An 18,339-nucleotide genomic window follows, 5' to 3' on the forward strand; every position below is an offset into this window, starting at 1 on the left:
AAATAGAAAAAACAAGAGTAAAACTATTATGTGCTTCCAATGTAGCAGTTTATATGCCACACTTAACTATACCAAAGCTTAGTGCAAACACATAAGTGTGTGAGCTTCTGGAGAGGACATGATGGGCAAAGCAGGCCAACAAGCAACCTAACTAAACATTACATTTGCAAGGACAAGATAGAGGCAATTCTGTTGTCTGCCTGCTTTGCTGCCTTCAAAAGGGACCTCAAAAAGGCAAAGCAAGAACTCATGGCCATTTTGAGAGCTCTTGTAACAACAATTCATGCCTCTTAACTAGCATTTTTTCCCTGTGAAGTGAAAATATGCAAGAGGAAGGAAAGACTGTCCAAGGAAAATTAGCAGGAATTTGATAGCAGAGCATTCAAGAAATATCTTAGCTGGTTTCCTGGGAGCTATTATGCCTCTGGTACCCACTTGTGCAGATACTGGAAGAGTGGCAAACAGCATACGGGTGGAAATACATGACAAAGCCAGCACAGCCTCATGATGGCTTCATATTACAAAGGAAAAGAGAGAGAGAGAGATCGAAAGCACCACTTCTACAGTCTCGTGTGAAGAGGGAACTACAAGGTCCTCTAGTGGTGCTACATGACAAGACTGAAGTACTCTACAATATGGGTTCCCCTTTGCATGTACTTGGAGGCCTCTAACTTCTCTTTCATGGCTTTCTAGGCAAAATTCACTGTCTGTAAAAATTGGCCTTCCTTCACTAAGCTGGAAGAATGGCTGAAAGATTTATAACCAAGTGAGTTAGAAGCTGAGGAGTCAAAGTTTTAAGTGTGAGATTACCAACAGAAAAAGTAGGGGGAAATGAAAAGGAAGATGTTACATAAGTCAAAGCCAACAGCAGGATCATTCAACACCAGTTACCCATGATATTTAACTTAAAAATCCAGCTAAAACTAGGCAAATTTAGTCTTATGGAGCTGCATTCAATGAACTTTTATTCTGAGTGGGCCCAAGTTAGTCAGGGCCATTAATTTCAATGGGTATACTCTTGAGCAGAATTTAGCTGAGTACAATCCATGGATTTTAATGAAAATGCATTAAGCAGGGTGGTTAACACTTCTGTTGATGTTAATTAAGTCCTAATACTTCTTGTATTTGACTATAATATGCCCATATATCAATTTGGCCAGCTCCAGAGGACACTAATCTTGGTCATTTGTCCTATCCCAAAGCCCCCAATAGTATTGCTATTTTCAATTTTCAAGGGAACAGAGGCCTGCAGGCAGTGCAAGAGAATTCTATTTACCTACCCCACTTTTTTCAGTGCAGCCCCTTTAAGTGCACCTTGCCAGAGAGCCACAAACATCCTGGAGCTGGCACTGTACATATGCTCAGGCAAGTTGTTCAGATCTTACTAAGAAGGGGACAGGGCCCTAAAGCGCAACCCTAACTATAGTTTGGTCATTATTTCCCCTCATTTAAGCTCCACTGCATAATTCATAAAAAAGCAGCTGGCAAGATTGGTAAGAGTGATTAGTTAATGGCACATACAGCAGACTTTGAAGAATGTGACATGCACAGAGAAAGAAATGGAAAGGAAAATACGAACGGAAACTTAGAGACCAGCTTTACGTCCATAGTTTGGATTCTTGAAATTATTAATAGGACTCTTGTATATAGGATTTTCTTGCTGAAGGTAGAAAAATGGTCAATGTGGAATGCAGAATTTCAGTGTACCAGTTTCCAAATAAGGTTTTCAACAATTCTTTCAAATATGACATTTCAATAATATATAGTAATGTGCTGTTTTCTGTACCAACTATATACAGTGGTACCTCGAGTTACAAACGCCTCAGATTACAAACTCTGCTAACCCGGAAGAGTTACCTCGAGTTGAGAACTTTGCCCCAGGATGAGAACGGAAATCGTGTGCCGACAGTGCAGTGGCAGCAAGAGACTCCATTAGCAAAAGCACGCCTCTATTTAAGAACAGTTTCAGATTAAGAACGGACCTCCGGAATGAATTAAGTTTGTAACTAGAGGTACCACTGTATACACAATGTATTGACTCTTAACAGAAACTGTATAGCTTAATTACATTGTAGCTAAGACCCAGGGAATACTTGTGAATATCAAGAGTAACTTAATGTGACCGTTGTTCAAATGCTTGGTCTCCATTGAAAATTCCTGGGTGGCACAATGAAAGCCTCAAAGCTAGCCACGAGATGATACATCTATCTGTCAAAGTTATCCAGTCCAAAGACCACCAGTTTTTATTGCAAAGTTTAGATAGAAGATCCAGAGAAACACTAAGCCAGGCTGTCTGGGCTTTATTCTAGAGCAGCGGTTCCCAATTAGCTAAGTACTGCAGACCTCCCATTTTTCAAAAGCCAAGCCATGGATCCCCTAATTTTGAAAATTTTGATTTCTCTATGGTAATTTTTGTTATGTGAATTGTGCTGTGGACTCCTTGGGTAGATTACACAGACCACTAACTGGGAACCACTGTCCTAGAGGGATGAATGTCTAAAATGTCTGAAGTATACAAAATAACATTTGCTGTATTCTCCAGGTGTTGTGTATAACTATCACTCACCGTATCCCACTTTGCATTCATCTTTTCCTTCTCAAATTTTGCAAATTCTCTCCTGTCATGAATGATCATAAGTAGCTTCCAAATCAGCAATAAAGCAAGACCAATAAGAACAATTCCAGCAACCACACCAGCAACGATGGGAATGATATCGGGACCTGTCGGGCATTCTAGGGAGCAAAGCAATCGAAGCACAATCAAGCATGATGTAAATCAACAATGTGGAAACAGGATGTTTGGCCAAAACAAAATCTGAATTTCTGCTGCCTGTAAGAGTTCATTTTTTACAGATAGAGCAGTTTTTAAATTAATTTATCTAGAAACGTAAAGCTTAATACTTTGTATTTTGATAATAATAAAATAAATAAATGTATGATAATATATTGTTAAGCACTTTCTTGTTTTTGCTTTGTTTTACTTTACCTTTTCTCCACCCTTTTCACTTTATTTCTTTGCTGAAAGCCAACAATATCCATGTGAGAAACAAAACATACCTGGGGTCTTTACCACGTGGACAATGGCATTGTTGTTTGAATCAACTGAGTAGGTGAAATAGAACCAGCAGTCATCAATATCCTTCTCTTTGCAATGAGACTGTGCTTTATAGTCTCCAGGCTGTGGCAACTTCTCTCTATGGTCTACTGGTGTCAAGCTAAAATGTGAACACTCTTCTTCACAGGTGTCCTTCTTTCCTCCTCTGTTAAAAGCTCTGCACTGCACACAGTCCCTAATGCAAGTCAGAAACAAGATACATCAGAATAAAATTAGTGTGGCAGTTTAGCATGCAGGAAGAACACAAAAGTTAAACAGAGGTTGAGTTCCAGTCCTCATTAATTTTCAAACACAGCTGAAATGGAACTGCAGACACATTTTCCCTACCACTGCATTGGCTGCATCTTCCTTTTTCTTTTCAATACAGCCTCTTTGATCCATTAAGAGAGCATCCAGAAGCCTGCTTAGCAGGGCCTACATTACACTGCACTCAGTGGAATAAGAGAGAAAGGGAGGTGGACAAGGATCATCCCTGAACCTGCTCCAGCTGGACTTTCCCCATAGAACCATCTTCCATCATGCAGCCTACTGAAATTATTTCAGGAGAGGCAGGCCAACAAGAAAGTATCAGTGCCTGCTCCAACTGGACTGTCACCTCCCCCACATCCTAGGTTTTCCGCCACCAAGTAAGTACTATATGGAAAGGATCCTGATGAACTATTATATTTTAATGCTGTTGTGATTTTATTAATAGATTTTCATGTTATTTCCAAGCCAACTTGGAGGGAGGACTGCATCCTGAAAGGCAGCATATTAAAAAAGAAAGGAAGAAATTTAGCATATTTAAAATGAGTTGCATATACATTCTAGTAATAGGTATTCAGCAACTGAACTACAATGCTGTGAAATAACTGGGTGCACTCAAGTGCAGTTTTTACACAGATTTAAGATATTCTAAAAAGGTAAAGGGACCCTGACCATTAGGTCCAGTCGTGACCGACTCTGGGGTTGCGGCGCTCATCTCGCTTTATTGGCTGAGGGAGCCTGCGTACAGCTTCTGCGTCATCTGGCCAGCTTGACTAAGCCACTTCTGGCGAACCAGAGCAGTGCATGGAAACGCCGTTTACCTTCCCGCCGGAGCGGTACCTATTTATCTACTTGCACTTTGATGTGCTTTCGAACTGCTAGGTTGGCAGGAGCAGGGACTGAGCAACGGGAGCTCACCCTGTCATGGGGATTCGAACCGCCGACCTTCTGATCGGCAAGTCCTAGGCTCTGTGGTTTAACGCACAGCGCTACCCGCGTCCCCTTACGATATACTAGTTGGCTTTAAATGGTATCTGCAAGTGCAGGTACTATTTATTTTTTAAACTGAAAAGCTATACACTTCAGTATACCCAAGAAAAAAAACCCAAGGCAGTTTACGACAAGAAAACCAATATAATAAAACACTAATTACCAATATTTTTTGCTCCAGGTTAAGAATTTTTTGTTTGGGGGGGGGGGGGAGGGAGAGAGAAAGCAAAACAAAAACATGGGCCACAAGAAACAGCTCCTTGTACAAAGGGGAACACAAAAATTCCCCTGGAGCAATTTGCAAATATCCCAGCAGGAAGTTAAAAATCCAAAAGCCTTACTTGTGCTCTGCACAAACTCCAGGACAGGTCGGGCACAATTCACATGTTGGCCCCGTGAATTTGGGATCTGTGCAGTTACAGACTCCACACTTGCAGATTCCTCTGCCATTACAGATTTGTCCATTTCCAGCTACACATGGGGTGGTATCCATGTAACAATCACAAGCAGAGCCTGTATAATTTTCTGCGCATTCACACTCACGACATTTACATTCACCATGTCCTGCAATAAAAAGATAGGTATTTAGTTTCTATAAAGCACATGAAATTGAACATCAACAATTGCCATAATCTGATTTAATTTGACAGAGGCATTCAAAGCTGAGTCCTACCACCCAGATAAAGGAATAGATATTGTGACTTCTATCTCAACCACAAGATCCCGTACTGCAAGTCTCTTCCACAGTTCCAAGGAGAGAACATGCTGTAGCACTAATCTCCAAAGGCCAACTCTATAGAGACAATGGTGTCCTGTCTGCAGGTTATGAGGTCCACATTGTAGCCCTACAAATTTCTATGAGATTAATGGAGAACTGCTATGAGCGTGCTTTCATAGAACAGGGGTCTGCAACCCGCGGCTCCAGAGCCGCATGTGGCTCTTTTACACCTTTGCCGTGGCTCCGGGGCAGATACTAGCGAGGGGAGGAGGCGCATTGTGCGCCCCGACACTCCCCACTGTGGCGGGCGCTGTACTGGCTGTGACAGTCGCATGGGGGTGGTGCGTGCGTTAGTCACGCACCGTCCTGACTTCACCTTCCCACCCGCCTGCCCGCTACATTGTAAGGGGCATGTATGCTGGTCACTGCATTGAAAGGGGGCATGTACGCTGGTCACTGTTTTGAAGGGGAGTGAAGAACACACATACGTTAATTGTTAATTTAACGTTTATTTCTATGAGGAGGAGTAATTCTGAGGGGGCAAACAAAGAAATAATAAAAAAGTGACAAAAAATTATTTTTATAATGACGAGTTTTGCAGCTCCCAGTTTTTTTCCCCTTCGGAAACGGGTCCAAGTGGCTCTTTTTGTCTTAAAGGTTGCAGACCCCTGTCATAGAATGAGGTTTGGTAAAAGTTGGGTCTTGCATGTTGTGGCTATACATGACTTGACCACCTGACTGTAGTAGAGCATAAGACCTTGGTCTGCCTCAGAGGCCAGCAAACCTGGGAACAATGTGCCTTTAGAAACCAAGGGCAGAAAATCATTGTTGCTGAACAATTTTGATATGCCATCTTGCATGCCATTATCTAACCACTCACTCTGCTATGTCCACTGGCAGTTTGCTAAGAGTGCTGATTTTAGATTGCACTGTCACTTGGAGCTCCTAATCAGAATTTTCTCCTTTCAAAATGGTGTCAAAAGTTGGCACAAAGGTAAGGGATTAATGGTGTTTGGCAGGTTCCTCCCCATTTTATCTTCCTAACCTGTACTGTCCAAAGTGGACAGTTTGGGCTCTCTCTGTAATCTCTCAAGTTGCACTTCCACTGAATGGCTCCCACCACAGCAAGGGCCAGCATGCACTGCCTCTAGATCATAAGAACTGGAGACATTGTGGGCACTGGAAGTCCCTGTGGGGGCCAGAGCAGCTGTATAGGGTCTTCGCTTTAGGGTCTTTGACAATACTTAGTTGTAGGCTCAGTGATTACTCATTTCCCAGTTGGCCCCCTGAGCCTGAAAATAAGAGGAAAAGCAAATGTGGAGAATAAAAGGTTTGTTTGTTTGTTAAGGCAAAAAGGAATGATCCAGAAAAAGGAGTAGGAAATAACAGACACCAACAAAAAGGGCCAAAGGAAGTACACACTGTAGATAGAGGAGCTGCAGCTGAACAACTTGGCCTGGGTAAGATAGGACCAGATCTGGTGGTTGAACTCTAGACCACATAACTCCTGCCTTTTACTTGATGTCTCTTGTAAATTTATAAATTAAAGTCTTGTGAAGGCATATAATAAGGGCTACAGTGTATGACTCTCCTCAGAAAAAGCCTCTCTCCTTTTACTAATAGTATTACTGTGTACTGTGTTGCACAGCAGAGTATCGCAAGCCAAGAAGATCTCCCAAATGTTAGGCTCTCATGCTTAGAAATAAGTACAGGACTGCATCCAAGCATTCCCCTTCCTCCAGAGGAACTTCTGAATCCTCAAAGTTTAAAAGGGTCAGTTCATTACCTCCACAAATCAAGCCATCAGATCGATCACAGTTGAAGTTATCACATTCGCAAAACCGGCCAGAGTAGATCTCATTTGCATTCTCTCTCTTCCTGCACACACACTGTCCACAAATACATTCTCCATTGTTACTACATATTTCTGAACTGTTTGCTGGTCTACAGGTGCCTGACATATCTTCACTGTTTACTTCATCCATGCTGCATTCACAGAGCTTTCCAATACGTCCTGGTTTACACCTAAAAGTGAAAATGGTTCTCATTACTAAACTGTTAACTAAAATCAATGCAAAACTTTCTTTCCCCTTATATACATATTGAGAAGAAGGGGGTGGGATGAGATACAGGAAACAGTCTCTTTCACGAGAGCATGATTCATCCTAGAGGCAGACGTTCCAAAACTGAAGAGCAGCAGTTTGGGGAAGCTGCTGAATGACTCTTCTACTAACTTCATTAATATAGCAGCTGCTACTAATTGCTGTAAAAATAATATAAATGCTAATTTATTCCAAAGGTGAAATGAGGCACATGCCTGCTTGACACACCAGACATTCATTTTTCTATGCTAGAAAGGTCTTGAAGAATGGTCTGCTACAATTGCACTTAAGAACAGGTCCAATCAGCCTGCAACAGTATTATGGTAATATTCACCACTTATATAATCATCATCATCATCTATTTGTTTATTGCCCACCTTATTCCCCACAGGACTCAAGGCAGCTTACAGATAAAAACAACACCCCTAAAGTACGTAGCATTTTCAAAATGCTATTTTCCAAGTTAAAACAGGAAAGGTAGTCCATGCCCAGCAGGCTCAAAATACAGGATACAAGAGGAAAAAGAATTAGGAGCAGAGGAGGAAGTGAGCATTGTAGCACAGTCGTTTCACAGGGAGGAGAAAGGAAGCTCCTCGCAACCATTTCTTCTCTGCCTGATAGGTGGGGGCCATGTTCCTCTTCTCCCTGACATGATCATCATCATTGGGGTGTATTGTAGCCTCCCTGTCTACTTAGTGGCAGAGGCCACATAATGCTCCCCTTCAGTTCTACCAGTCTGTTTTCAGTGCCTCTTTCTCTTTGAATGTTTTTGAGGGCCCAAAGGCAGGAAAGTTCACTTTAAAAAACAAAAAAAAAAAAACACAAAAAAAAACAGTGTGGTCAAAATTACTTTTGGAAATACATGGGAATTTAAAGATCCTGGTAGGAATAAGCTGCCGGTGTTCATGGGGGAAAGGAAGGCAGGAGGGGCCAATATGATATGACTGAAGGTACCTGAAGGCCCAGCATTAAAATACAAATTTCATGCTTGCTTAAGGAGCTGACTTGGGTTCCCTTCCCTTTATTTATACTTTTTTCCTATATGAGGAGAAAGGACACACAACTTCTCTTTGTGTAAGGATTATGTGGCACAGGAAGGAAAGAGGTTAAGAAAGAAACAAGGACGGGAAATGGTCCAAGCTAAGCAAACAATGAAGTAGCGGGGGGTAGTGAGAGAAAAATGAAATGATGATTACATTGACCTGCCAAGCAAGGGGAAGTGGGTGAAGACGCAGTGCAGAAATAGCAGGAGATGGGAAAATGGTGGTGGAGAGAATGATGAATGAAAAAAATGAGTGAAGGGTCATTTAAAGTAGGAGGAAAGGGGGAGTGGCAGAGAATAGGGACTCCTGTGAGTTCTCCAAAGCATCTGTTTTCAGTGTCGAGACACAACCCTGAAGCATGTGAGGAATACATGGAGGTTCTCCTGAGCTGGTGGACAGCACATTGCCTTCAGCGCTGTTTCCACCCAAGAAGAATCAGGGAAAAACAATACCTGCAGGCACCACACTCAAATGTTCCATTTCCAAAGAAGCAAATAGGGCTGTCTGGAATTCCGTCCTTGTGACATTCACATTCACAGATGAACTCCAGATTAATTTCTACCTCTTCAGTGAAACCTAGTGGCTTGATTTTAATAGTTTCACCCTGCCCTTTTTCTGGACACTGGTTGGCTGTTACTTTAATCTCAAAGCTAACCTGTAAGCAAAATAAAGAGAACATAGGTAAATTGTTTGACACTGATTAGGGGTGGGGGGTGAAGCAATAGCACACTGATTCCAGAATGCAGAGTTACCTCATCTCCAATTGAAATGTTGGAGCACTTTCTTCCTTCATCTCCTGTACCATTCACTCCATTCTTGCAGAAAGATTTATATTCAATTGTGACTTCTTTTGGTAGTTTGTTGTTTTCCAGAATGACTTCTGAAGACAATGACTAACACAAAAGTCAAGTAGTTTAGTGAAGGATAATGGAACATGCAGCCCAACTTCATCTGGAAAGCCACAGGTTTTTCTACTCTGTGGTCTCCCAGATGTCCAAACAGTTCCTTTAAAACACTTGGAAAATACTCTCTTGCAAGAGATACATGTTCAACAGATTCTATCTACTCCTTTTAAAATGTGCATTTCTGAAGGGACTACAGTGGTACCTTGGTTCTCAAACACCATGGTACTCAAACAACTTGGAACCCAAACACTGCAAACTTGGAAGTAAGTGTTCCTGTTTGTGAACTTTTTCCGGAAGCTGAACGTGCTCCGTTTTGAGAGCCACACTTACGTTTTGAGAGTTATGCTGAGTTCTGTCTGTTTTTGCTATTTATTTTGCATTTTTGTTTTTGTGGCTCTTTTTTCTTTTGTTTTTGTTACTGTGTGGAACCCAGTTCAGCTACTGATTGATTGTGTGACATTGTTTATTGCTTTCATTTTATGGTTCAATGGTTTCGTTAGATAGTAAAATTAATGTTAAATTCCTGTTTTAGGGGGTTGTTTTTTAAAGTCTGGAACGGATAAATCCATTTTGCATTACTTTCTATGGGAAAGCACGTCTTGATTTTGGAACGGACTTCCAGAACGGATTAAGTTTGAGAACCAAGGTACCGCTGTATTAGTTTTCTCTGTATCTTGACACAGCAAGTTTTGAACTAGTGTTACCGTTTTCTCGTGGGTTTTGTGCAGCCAACGTCATTGTAGCTTACAAAACGGATTAAAAGAGATTGATAAAATTGTATTGCTGATAAGATCAGCACTACTATTTTCCTCTCCTGACTCCTCCCCCGATAAACCACACACAAACATATTGAAAAGGACTGCAGACTGCTTAAGGCTTTATAGGTTAAAATCAGCACTTTGAACTGGGTCTGGAAACTAACTGACAGCCAGTGCAGTCAAGCCAGGACCAGTGTAATCTGCTCAAACCTGCCTTGCCCTGTGAGCAAGGTCTCTGGGTGGCTAGAATGGGAAGCTACCAACTCTTTTTATACTACATATACAACCCAGAACCTCATCTGCTTAAATAAGGGATGGGGAACCTCCAGCCAGGCCTCCCCATTTGGCACAAGAGTCCAAGCCATGGCTACCTGCCCTACACCTAATGTTGTATGTGACAAGTGTGGAGCAAGTAAAGGCAGGGCTTGGAAAAAGGTACTTTGAAGCTGATCATCAGTGCTGGAGAAGCATTGCACAAAGGGTTTCTTCATTGCTGACCATCAGCTGACTGATGGCAACAGAGAAATACTGCACATATTTTTTGCTTATACATTTGATTTCAAATCATGCAAGTGAAGATTGCCATTGCAACATCAGGTGATTGACAAGGGGGCGGCCCTGTCCACCTGTCAAACTTGACTTGTGTGCATATGTATATGTGGCCAGGTCCGGATCCCCCATACATCCTGTATTGTATGCAAAACACGTTGTCTTTGGGTGTATGTGGCGATAATGAAAACTGGTGAACTCACATTGTAGGCATCAATTATCAGTTGAATCACGTTACTGGAGTTTGAAGAGAGTGTTCCCACTGCAGATTTTGGAATCAAATTCTTGAGCTCCTTTACATGAGAAGAGTGAGAAAAACATTCAGTTAAAATCATAAGCAGCAGATAGATTAATTCTATACACAAAATGCCATTTATAGAAAACCATAAAAAAGGTAAAGGACCCCTGACAGCTAAGTCCAGTCGTGAACGACTCTGAGGTTGTGGCACTCATTTTGCTTTACTGCCCGAGGGAGCCGACATTTGTCCGCAGACAGTTTTTCCAGCATTACTAAGCTGCTTCTGGCGAAACCAGAGCAGCGCATGGAAACGCTGTTTACCTGCCCACCAGATCGGTACCTATTTATTTTAAAAGACAGCTGAAGGTGGCCCTGTTTAGGGAAGTTTTTAATGTCTGATGCTGTATTGTTTTTAATATTTGGTTGGAAGCTGCCCAGAGTTGCTGAGGAAACCAGCCAGATGGGCGGGGTATAAATAATTATTATTATTATCATCTACTTGCACTCTGACGTGCTTTCGAACTGCTAGGTTGGCAGGAGCTGGGACCGAGCAACGAGAGCTACCCCGTTGTGGGGATTCGAACCGCCAACATTCCGATCGGCAAGCCCTAGGCTCAGTGCCACCCGTGTCCCATATAGAAAACCATAGTTATACAGAATTCAATTTCTCAAGTTTCTAACACATGCATAGAACAGGGGTGGGGCAACTGCAACCCATAACTCTCTACATTCCCACCTAGGGTGGGTGGGGGTAAATACCATTATTGCCTAGAGAGCACCATTGATTGTGTGGGTGGAGGCATTTTCAGGCTGGGGAATCTCAGCTGGTGAGGGAAGGGACTCTATAGAAGCTTTTGTCACTTGCTCTTACCTTGTAAACTGGTTGAAATTCTTGTGTTACAGCAAATATTATCTGAATATTATTGTCACTTAGCTTCTGAACAAGGTGTGCAATGGAGGGATAATCCTGAAGAATGAAGTTTACATTTTTTATATACTTGAATTTCACACACAATAACAGTCTTATATACAATTTTCTATACAAACATAAGCAAGAGCAAACATAAGAGTCAAAAACATTTTTTAAAAAAGCAATCCATCAACTCTCATTAACAGAAGCCTCTAATTCTCAGATTCTTCATTCTTATCAACGCATTACTTAGGCTTTTTCTTCTATTTTGCCAGTTAAATAAATGTTCTCCCGTTCTTGGGTTTTTCTCTAGATTCAGAAAAAGAGTTTTAGCAAAGTAGGATAACTTGGTTTTAAAATAGGCAAACCAAACTTGGCATTCTTCCTCTATGAAGAAAAATGTGAAGGCTACTATATCAAAATTTAAAATCTCTAAATGTTTTTACATACAAGCTCTGCTAGCACTGGTCCATGAAAGCTTACAGACCCTGCTATTTTAAAATTATAAGCTAAACTTTTAATGGGTGTTCTTCTCAAAGCATTCTTCTACATGGGGGGGAGAGTATACTGGGATTGTCTCCCATTTCTACACGTGTGTATATTTGCGTGTATGTGTGTGTGTGAGAGAGAGAGAGAGGGGGGGGGCACACATACACAATAACATACATGTAAACACAAAATTAAGCATTCTTTTAAGCATACTTACATAATAATGGCTCATTGTGTACATATTGTTATCTAAATGACATCGCCCGTCATTTGGCAAGACAATTCCTCCAAGTTTCCCATCTCCAGCAAAATGAAATCCAGCATCCGTAGAAAATACCAACAACCGAGTGACATTTCTCCATCCAAGTTTTGACTTGAAAAGAAATTATATATATATATATATAAGCATAGATCATTGTGAAAGAATATGGTAGCAGAGAAAACTGAAAAATGAGTGATCAGTATCTCCATGGAGTTTTAGCAAATGGAAAGATATAAATAAGCTACCTTCCCGTCACTACTGATAGTTTTGATAGTAGCTTCAGGAACATGTGCATGACTTAAAAACAGAGTGTGGGAAGAAGCTACCTGAACACACCTGTAATTGACAGCTGTGTTGGCACTAGGATATTAATTTTTATAATGTTTTTATAATGTCGCACTATTTTGGTGTTGTTAGCCGCCCTGAGCCCGGCTTCGGCTGGGGAGGGCGGGATATAAATAAAATTTATTATTATTATTATTATTAGGATACAGTTACTCCAGCTTATGGTCAAGAGGCATGCAGAAATGACCATGCAACCTTTGCAACTGGAGGTTGACTCAGAAAGCAAGAGAGGGGGGAGATTTCCATTTGTACACTGAAGTCGCCTTCCCAATTCCCTCTGAAAATTGCTGGCACCAGTCATCATGGTACTTGGGCATCCAGATCAGAGTTCTGGTCCAGGGTTTTACTCTATATCTTTACCAGCAAAGTGTGTCTGGGGAGAGGTGGGGTGGGGGACATGAGCAGGGTTCTCTCAAAATACACTGCTAGCCAACAACTACTAGAACTGAAAATCAGCAGCTAGACTTTATAGGAGCAAGACTAGAAGCAGTAGAAGAGAGGGTCTGCAAATCATAGACTGGTGACTGAAACCTTTTGTTGCTGTTGAACACACACAGAGAGAGAGAGTACACAGTGACTACGTCTTTTGTTTCCTGTGCAAGAACTGCAACAAACAAACCCTTATGAGTACACATGTGGTTGAATGCCTTTTAAGGATCCCCACTGGCTTTTAGCTACTTTTCACTGTACCTTTTCAACATTTGTGTCCAGGAAGTTAAATTAACACTTTTGATCCATTAAATCTGAATAACAGCCAAGGGTCTACAAGTCAATTGCATTTATAGTAATATGCAAAAGAAATGAAAATACACTTACACCACAAACAGCAACCTGCATTATTGCATCAAATCCACCTTCAGGAGAATCCAGATTGCCAGAAATCTGTTGGTCACCCACAAGCTGGTTGAACAGATTTCCATCGCTGGTAAAGTTGAGTACATTCCTGTAGCTAAAAGGGCTTGTGCAGTTAAGGTCAACGGTGCATGGGTTCTTGAGTTTGGCTGGTGTAGTACTAATATAAGGCATTACAGTTTTTTCAACAAAAGAGCCAAATCCTGAGAGAGAGGAGGGGGGAGGGACATACAATGGAACTCTATTAGTTCTGAGAGCAATAGAAAGCCCTATAGAGAAGCCACCAAGTTGTAGGGCAGGTTGCACTCCAGCAAAAGACATTCTTTTTCATCAGGAAACAATGGGAAGCTTGGTCTACCAGGTAATGAAGTGTCCAGGAGGAAGTGGTTCTGAAGGGTCAGAACTCACCCTTAGCAAGGGTTATACTGAATGTCTTCTACACAACAGACATGTTTGGAAACCCAGAGAGGCTATCTGGTTGTCATGTGGGTTTCTTTTGTGCATGTATTCATCCCAAAGAAGCAGGATATATTGCCTGGAAGGAGTGCTATTATAATCCAAATCTGTTTTTATCCAGCAGCAATCTAATACAGAATCTATGTTATAAAAGTATGCATATTCTTCTCCTAGTACAAACTTACTAAATCATGTTTATATTTCTGAGCACATGCATATTACACATGTATATTTCTCTTTACATTTTGACATGATGAACAGAACTTTGTTTGTAAAGAAAAGCAATTTGTAATGATCTTAAACAAAATTATTTACCAATTCGAAAATCTGAAGTTATATTCTTCATTTTACTCATGAGAGAAGTTCCAAGGCTTTTCACATTCTCCAAGTCATCTTTCATAGAGTAGGAGAGATCCATAAGGTAATAAAGATCAATGGGATAATCTTCAGCTCTCTTAAATTTTAATGAAAATGTCTGTGGTTCCCCTAATCCCAGAAAAAGAAATAAAAGTTTTAAAGCAAAAATTCCATAATGACACTAGACAGTAAGTACGCTAAACATATAAGTGCACTGACACTTCCACCCTATGCTTAGTGCCTCTGTCTTGCTAGAATATATCCTTGAGCTGTGATGCCACCTCTTCCTTGCCTGGATGGAGGGCAAAGATCTGTGTGTGAGGTGTCAGCTTATTTTAAAACCTCTTTGGCATAGGTGGAAAATAGTCTACTGTATGAAGTCACACCTGTTGCTCCACCCACATTTGCCTTTGGCCCTGCACACCACTGGCACGTGGCCCCCAGAAGATGGCCCTTTGTTCCAACATAAGGGGAGGGTTTGTGGCCTTGCCACGCAAATATAGCTCTGAGAGGGACATTGGGATCTCCTAACAAGGATACTTTGGGAGAAGCCATGACTGCTTCAAGTGGTATGATCATGAATTCAACATACAGTGCAGATGGGGCCCAAATCTACTTGGGAGGATACTTCCAATTGGATAATCCAGTTGCTATTTCCAATGGTAAACACATTTTTGTGTACATTTCAAGTTCCTGCTCGCTAGGCACTCCAAAATATGTATCGCGGTTATCAATGCCTGGGGCACATTCTGTGTTTCCTCTGAGCAGTTCCAAAGCACTTTCAGGGTGAAGAAAAGCATTTTTGACCCCAAATGAACCTTAAACCATTTATGCATGTCCCAAAATTGTTCAGAAGGCCCCAATATTCTGGAAATTATCCCACACCATGTTTTATGAAGACTGGTCATTTAAGAGCTTCAGATCCGTTTCCTGAATAGGGTAAGTTGAATGTTCATGTGCAAGTGTCTGTCGAAAGGAATTTGAGTTGCCGTTCTTACCAATGCTGCTCAATATACAATATACTGGCAATATACTTAAGGTGGGGAAACTACTAGAAAATCAAGGTACAATGGCTTGATCAAGGTACAACGTTCCCACCTCAGTTGAAGCTAGATCTATCATCTATCTATCTATCTATCTTAATGTTTTGACAGTTCTAGTCAATTTCTTGAATAATCGTGAGAACATAAGGAATAAGACATCACTGTTAATCTGATATCCTTACCTATTCGCAGCTTTAATTGCACTTGCTGTGGTTGAATCTGAGTAATGTCTTCCGGTTTAAGATTCTCAGCAGCCCCTTTGACACGATTGGTTACTTCCTTGTTTTTCGGCATAGCTTGTGAACCTCTGGGATTTTCTATTTCATCTGGAGGGCAGCCCTTAGTTTTTAAAACTTCCAAATCATCACATTGTGCTGAAGTAGATTCTCCTTCTTGTAAGAAGGTCTAGCAAACATAAACAAAATCAGGTTCTAAATTGTTCACAGTAGGTTCATCTCCAACTACACTACCACCGTGGTTCATTCATCATACAATTCTGAACACCATTGACATTGTAAAAACCAAATCTGATTTTCATTTTGTATTGCTATATTAGTTGCAGGAGGGGATCACCTTCAGTAAAGGTATGTTTTCAGAAATGCAAAGATACACACAGCATGGTACAGCAAAGTCTAATTGTTAATCTTGTACTAAACTGTAATATTGTTCCAAATGTTATCTTAGCTGTTTTACTATTTTTAATAGCTCCTTGGAAGATGATTGAAAGCAGCATAAAAATGGAATGGAATTCAGCAATGTTCTAGTGATGAGCAGTTCAGAGTAAACTAGCTTGACAGTAGTTTTCAAGAAAGATGCTGAAGTGGGCTTGGTAGGTTTCAAAGCTATCACCTGTCCCTGCAAGGAAGGCCTGGGGGAAGGGTCGAGATGCAAGGGCCTAGCAGAGCTAGCAAAAACAGGAGACAGCTGCAGGATGGGCAGGGCAGACTGTAAGGGCACAGACTGAGAAAAGGAGTCATGACACCGGTGTGGGCGTGGGTCACAGTGGCAACCACAAGCTACAAGGAGAGGAGGAGAATGAAAGAGATGTGAGGCAGACTCAGAGAGGAAGAAGTCCTGGTGTTTGAAAGAAAGGGCTCTTGCTTCCAGCAGAGGGGTGTGTGATGCAGCAAGCAGTAAAGCCAAAACCAGCTGGGCTCTTGCCAGGAGCCAAGTGCCAGAGAGGCAGAGGAGACATGGCAGGAACTGAACTCCAGAGACAACAGAGCCAGAAAAACAGCACGGTTGTGGGACAAAATTAAGTGTTTAGTCCAGGCACGAAAAGAAAGATCCAACAGCAAATCTGATGGGGGGCTGCACATTGTCATTGTTAGTGTGCCTGCAGCTGTGAGGAAGAGACCAAAACCAGGAAGGTTTTATACATAATTTTAGCGAGATCACTTCTGAAGGGAGGGAGTAATGCATTCATTTGATGTAGAGCTACCCCATCTTAGCTCTCAGTCCTGGAGGACCTGCCCCCTGATTTGAAAGCCTTTTTTTCACCTGGCCTGAGAGTTACAAAAGCTGAGGCTGCTGAACAGAATCTTGGGTTGGGGTGGTTTTGGGCGGGGGGGAGCAAGGAGTTGTTGCTGTTGATTTATTGTATCTTTATTTTAGATATTGTTGTGATATATGTGGAAACTGTTCTGTTTGGTTGTGTTCTTTTAAAATTGATTTATTCATTGTTTTTGACTCCTTTTGTTATAATGTTGTTATGTATTTTTTCATGCTGTAAGCTGCCTTGAGCATGGTTAGAAGGATGAAAGGCAGCATACAAGCAAAATTATGTATGTATGTATGTATGTATGTGTGTGTACCTTCAAGTGTGGAGGATGCCAAAGTTAGATTCTTTCCTCTTGGAAATAAGTACACAATACACATCTGTAGCATCTCAATAAGAATATACACTAGTGGCCAAAATTGTCTTTCCATTGATATATAATTTTATGCTATTACTCCAAAAAAAGTGGTGTTATTAGCCATCCTTGCCAAAAGAAGATGACACCTGACTGGCTCTCTAAAAATTCCTTTTTCTGGTTATTTGGCTATAACTTTTGATAGAATACAGATAATTGAACAATCTTTTTTGCATTACATTCTCCATTAAATTATATTTCCATTGAGCTGACAGCATTTCTCTGGGGTCTGAGGAAGAGGTGTTTCACATCAGCTAGCTGCTTGACCTTTTTAAACTAGAGATCCCAGGGGCTGGGACCCTCTCCATGCAAACCGTAGGACTCTGCCACTCAGCTATGGCTCATTCCCCCTATTTTAAATATATAGGAGCCCCAGAGGAAGATGCCAGACAGGTTCCTGAGGAAGTACACTCAAAGCAGCCCATCGGAGACCCAGAATGGAACAGTGAGTCATTGCTGTCTGCTGGTTTACATGACCACACAACCAAACAGCCAATACCTGACACTTTGCATGTAAAATCCAATGAAGAACCATTATTATATGCTACAGCACAAAAGCAATTTGTGTTTTATCACTTTCACACACATGGATGGGGCTGGAAGTAATTTCTGTAAGAGGATGACCAGGAGGACAGGAACTGCTCTTTGCTGTATCTGTTAGACAGCCCAGTTCATACATTGTATTTATCCCCTGAAGTTTAGTGGGAAAACACCAGTGAACAAAACAGCAAACCAAGTACAAATTGTGCAAACTAGCAATGGCCCTAGAAAGGAACTATTAGAATTAACAAGCAGTGGAAAAACAAAAAGGAGTCAAGTTAAGTTTTGCCTTTTCTGGCTTCAACTTACAACATACCATACTACTGTAATTTATTTGACTTCTTCACTGTAAGGTTCCAAAGTAGGCTGCAGGAATTTACTATTCAACAGTTTAAAACAAATTATGCTCACAGTAGTAGAGTGGGTCCTGAAAATATACACCTCGGGTGTCAAAGGCCAGGGCAAAGTGGCAAAGCAGAATACAGGTATTTTATTTTGGAGGGTAGAA

At 41.3% G+C, this 18,339-nt stretch overlaps 1 protein-coding gene and 1 long non-coding RNA gene across 3 annotated transcripts in view; one reads left to right on the forward strand and one right to left on the reverse strand.

Moving 5' to 3' along the window:
* Positions 1-18,339, reverse strand: part of ITGB1 (integrin subunit beta 1) — a 34,080-nt gene that overhangs the window by 2,134 nt on the left and 13,607 nt on the right. The window contains exons 4-16 of one of the 2 annotated variants that reach the window (XM_081931670.1): positions 15,561-15,783; positions 14,294-14,464; positions 13,487-13,725; positions 12,281-12,436; positions 11,536-11,631; positions 10,630-10,719; positions 8,967-9,107; positions 8,667-8,869; positions 6,856-7,094; positions 4,693-4,915; positions 3,058-3,290; positions 2,567-2,733; positions 1,580-1,660 (exon numbers count right to left, since the gene is read on the reverse strand). In XM_081931670.1, the coding sequence (XP_081787796.1) occupies positions 1,586-1,660; positions 2,567-2,733; positions 3,058-3,290; positions 4,693-4,915; positions 6,856-7,094; positions 8,667-8,869; positions 8,967-9,107; positions 10,630-10,719; positions 11,536-11,631; positions 12,281-12,436; positions 13,487-13,725; positions 14,294-14,464; positions 15,561-15,783 (2,256 nt within the window). In that variant the 3' untranslated portion in view covers positions 1,580-1,585. The remainder of the gene's footprint in view (positions 1-1,579; positions 1,661-2,566; positions 2,734-3,057; positions 3,291-4,692; positions 4,916-6,855; positions 7,095-8,666; positions 8,870-8,966; positions 9,108-10,629; positions 10,720-11,535; positions 11,632-12,280; positions 12,437-13,486; positions 13,726-14,293; positions 14,465-15,560; positions 15,784-18,339) is intronic. The other variant, XM_081931671.1, reaches the window with a different exon arrangement.
* Positions 2,734-3,679, forward strand: LOC309353419. The gene is made up of 2 exons (XR_014161831.1): positions 2,734-2,832; positions 3,483-3,679. It is a non-coding gene; the product is annotated as an uncharacterized lncRNA (long non-coding RNA).

This window comes from Podarcis melisellensis (genome assembly GCF_964234715.1).
Source record: "Podarcis melisellensis genome assembly, chromosome: 12".
Lineage (NCBI taxonomy): Eukaryota > Metazoa > Chordata > Lepidosauria > Squamata > Lacertidae > Podarcis > Podarcis melisellensis.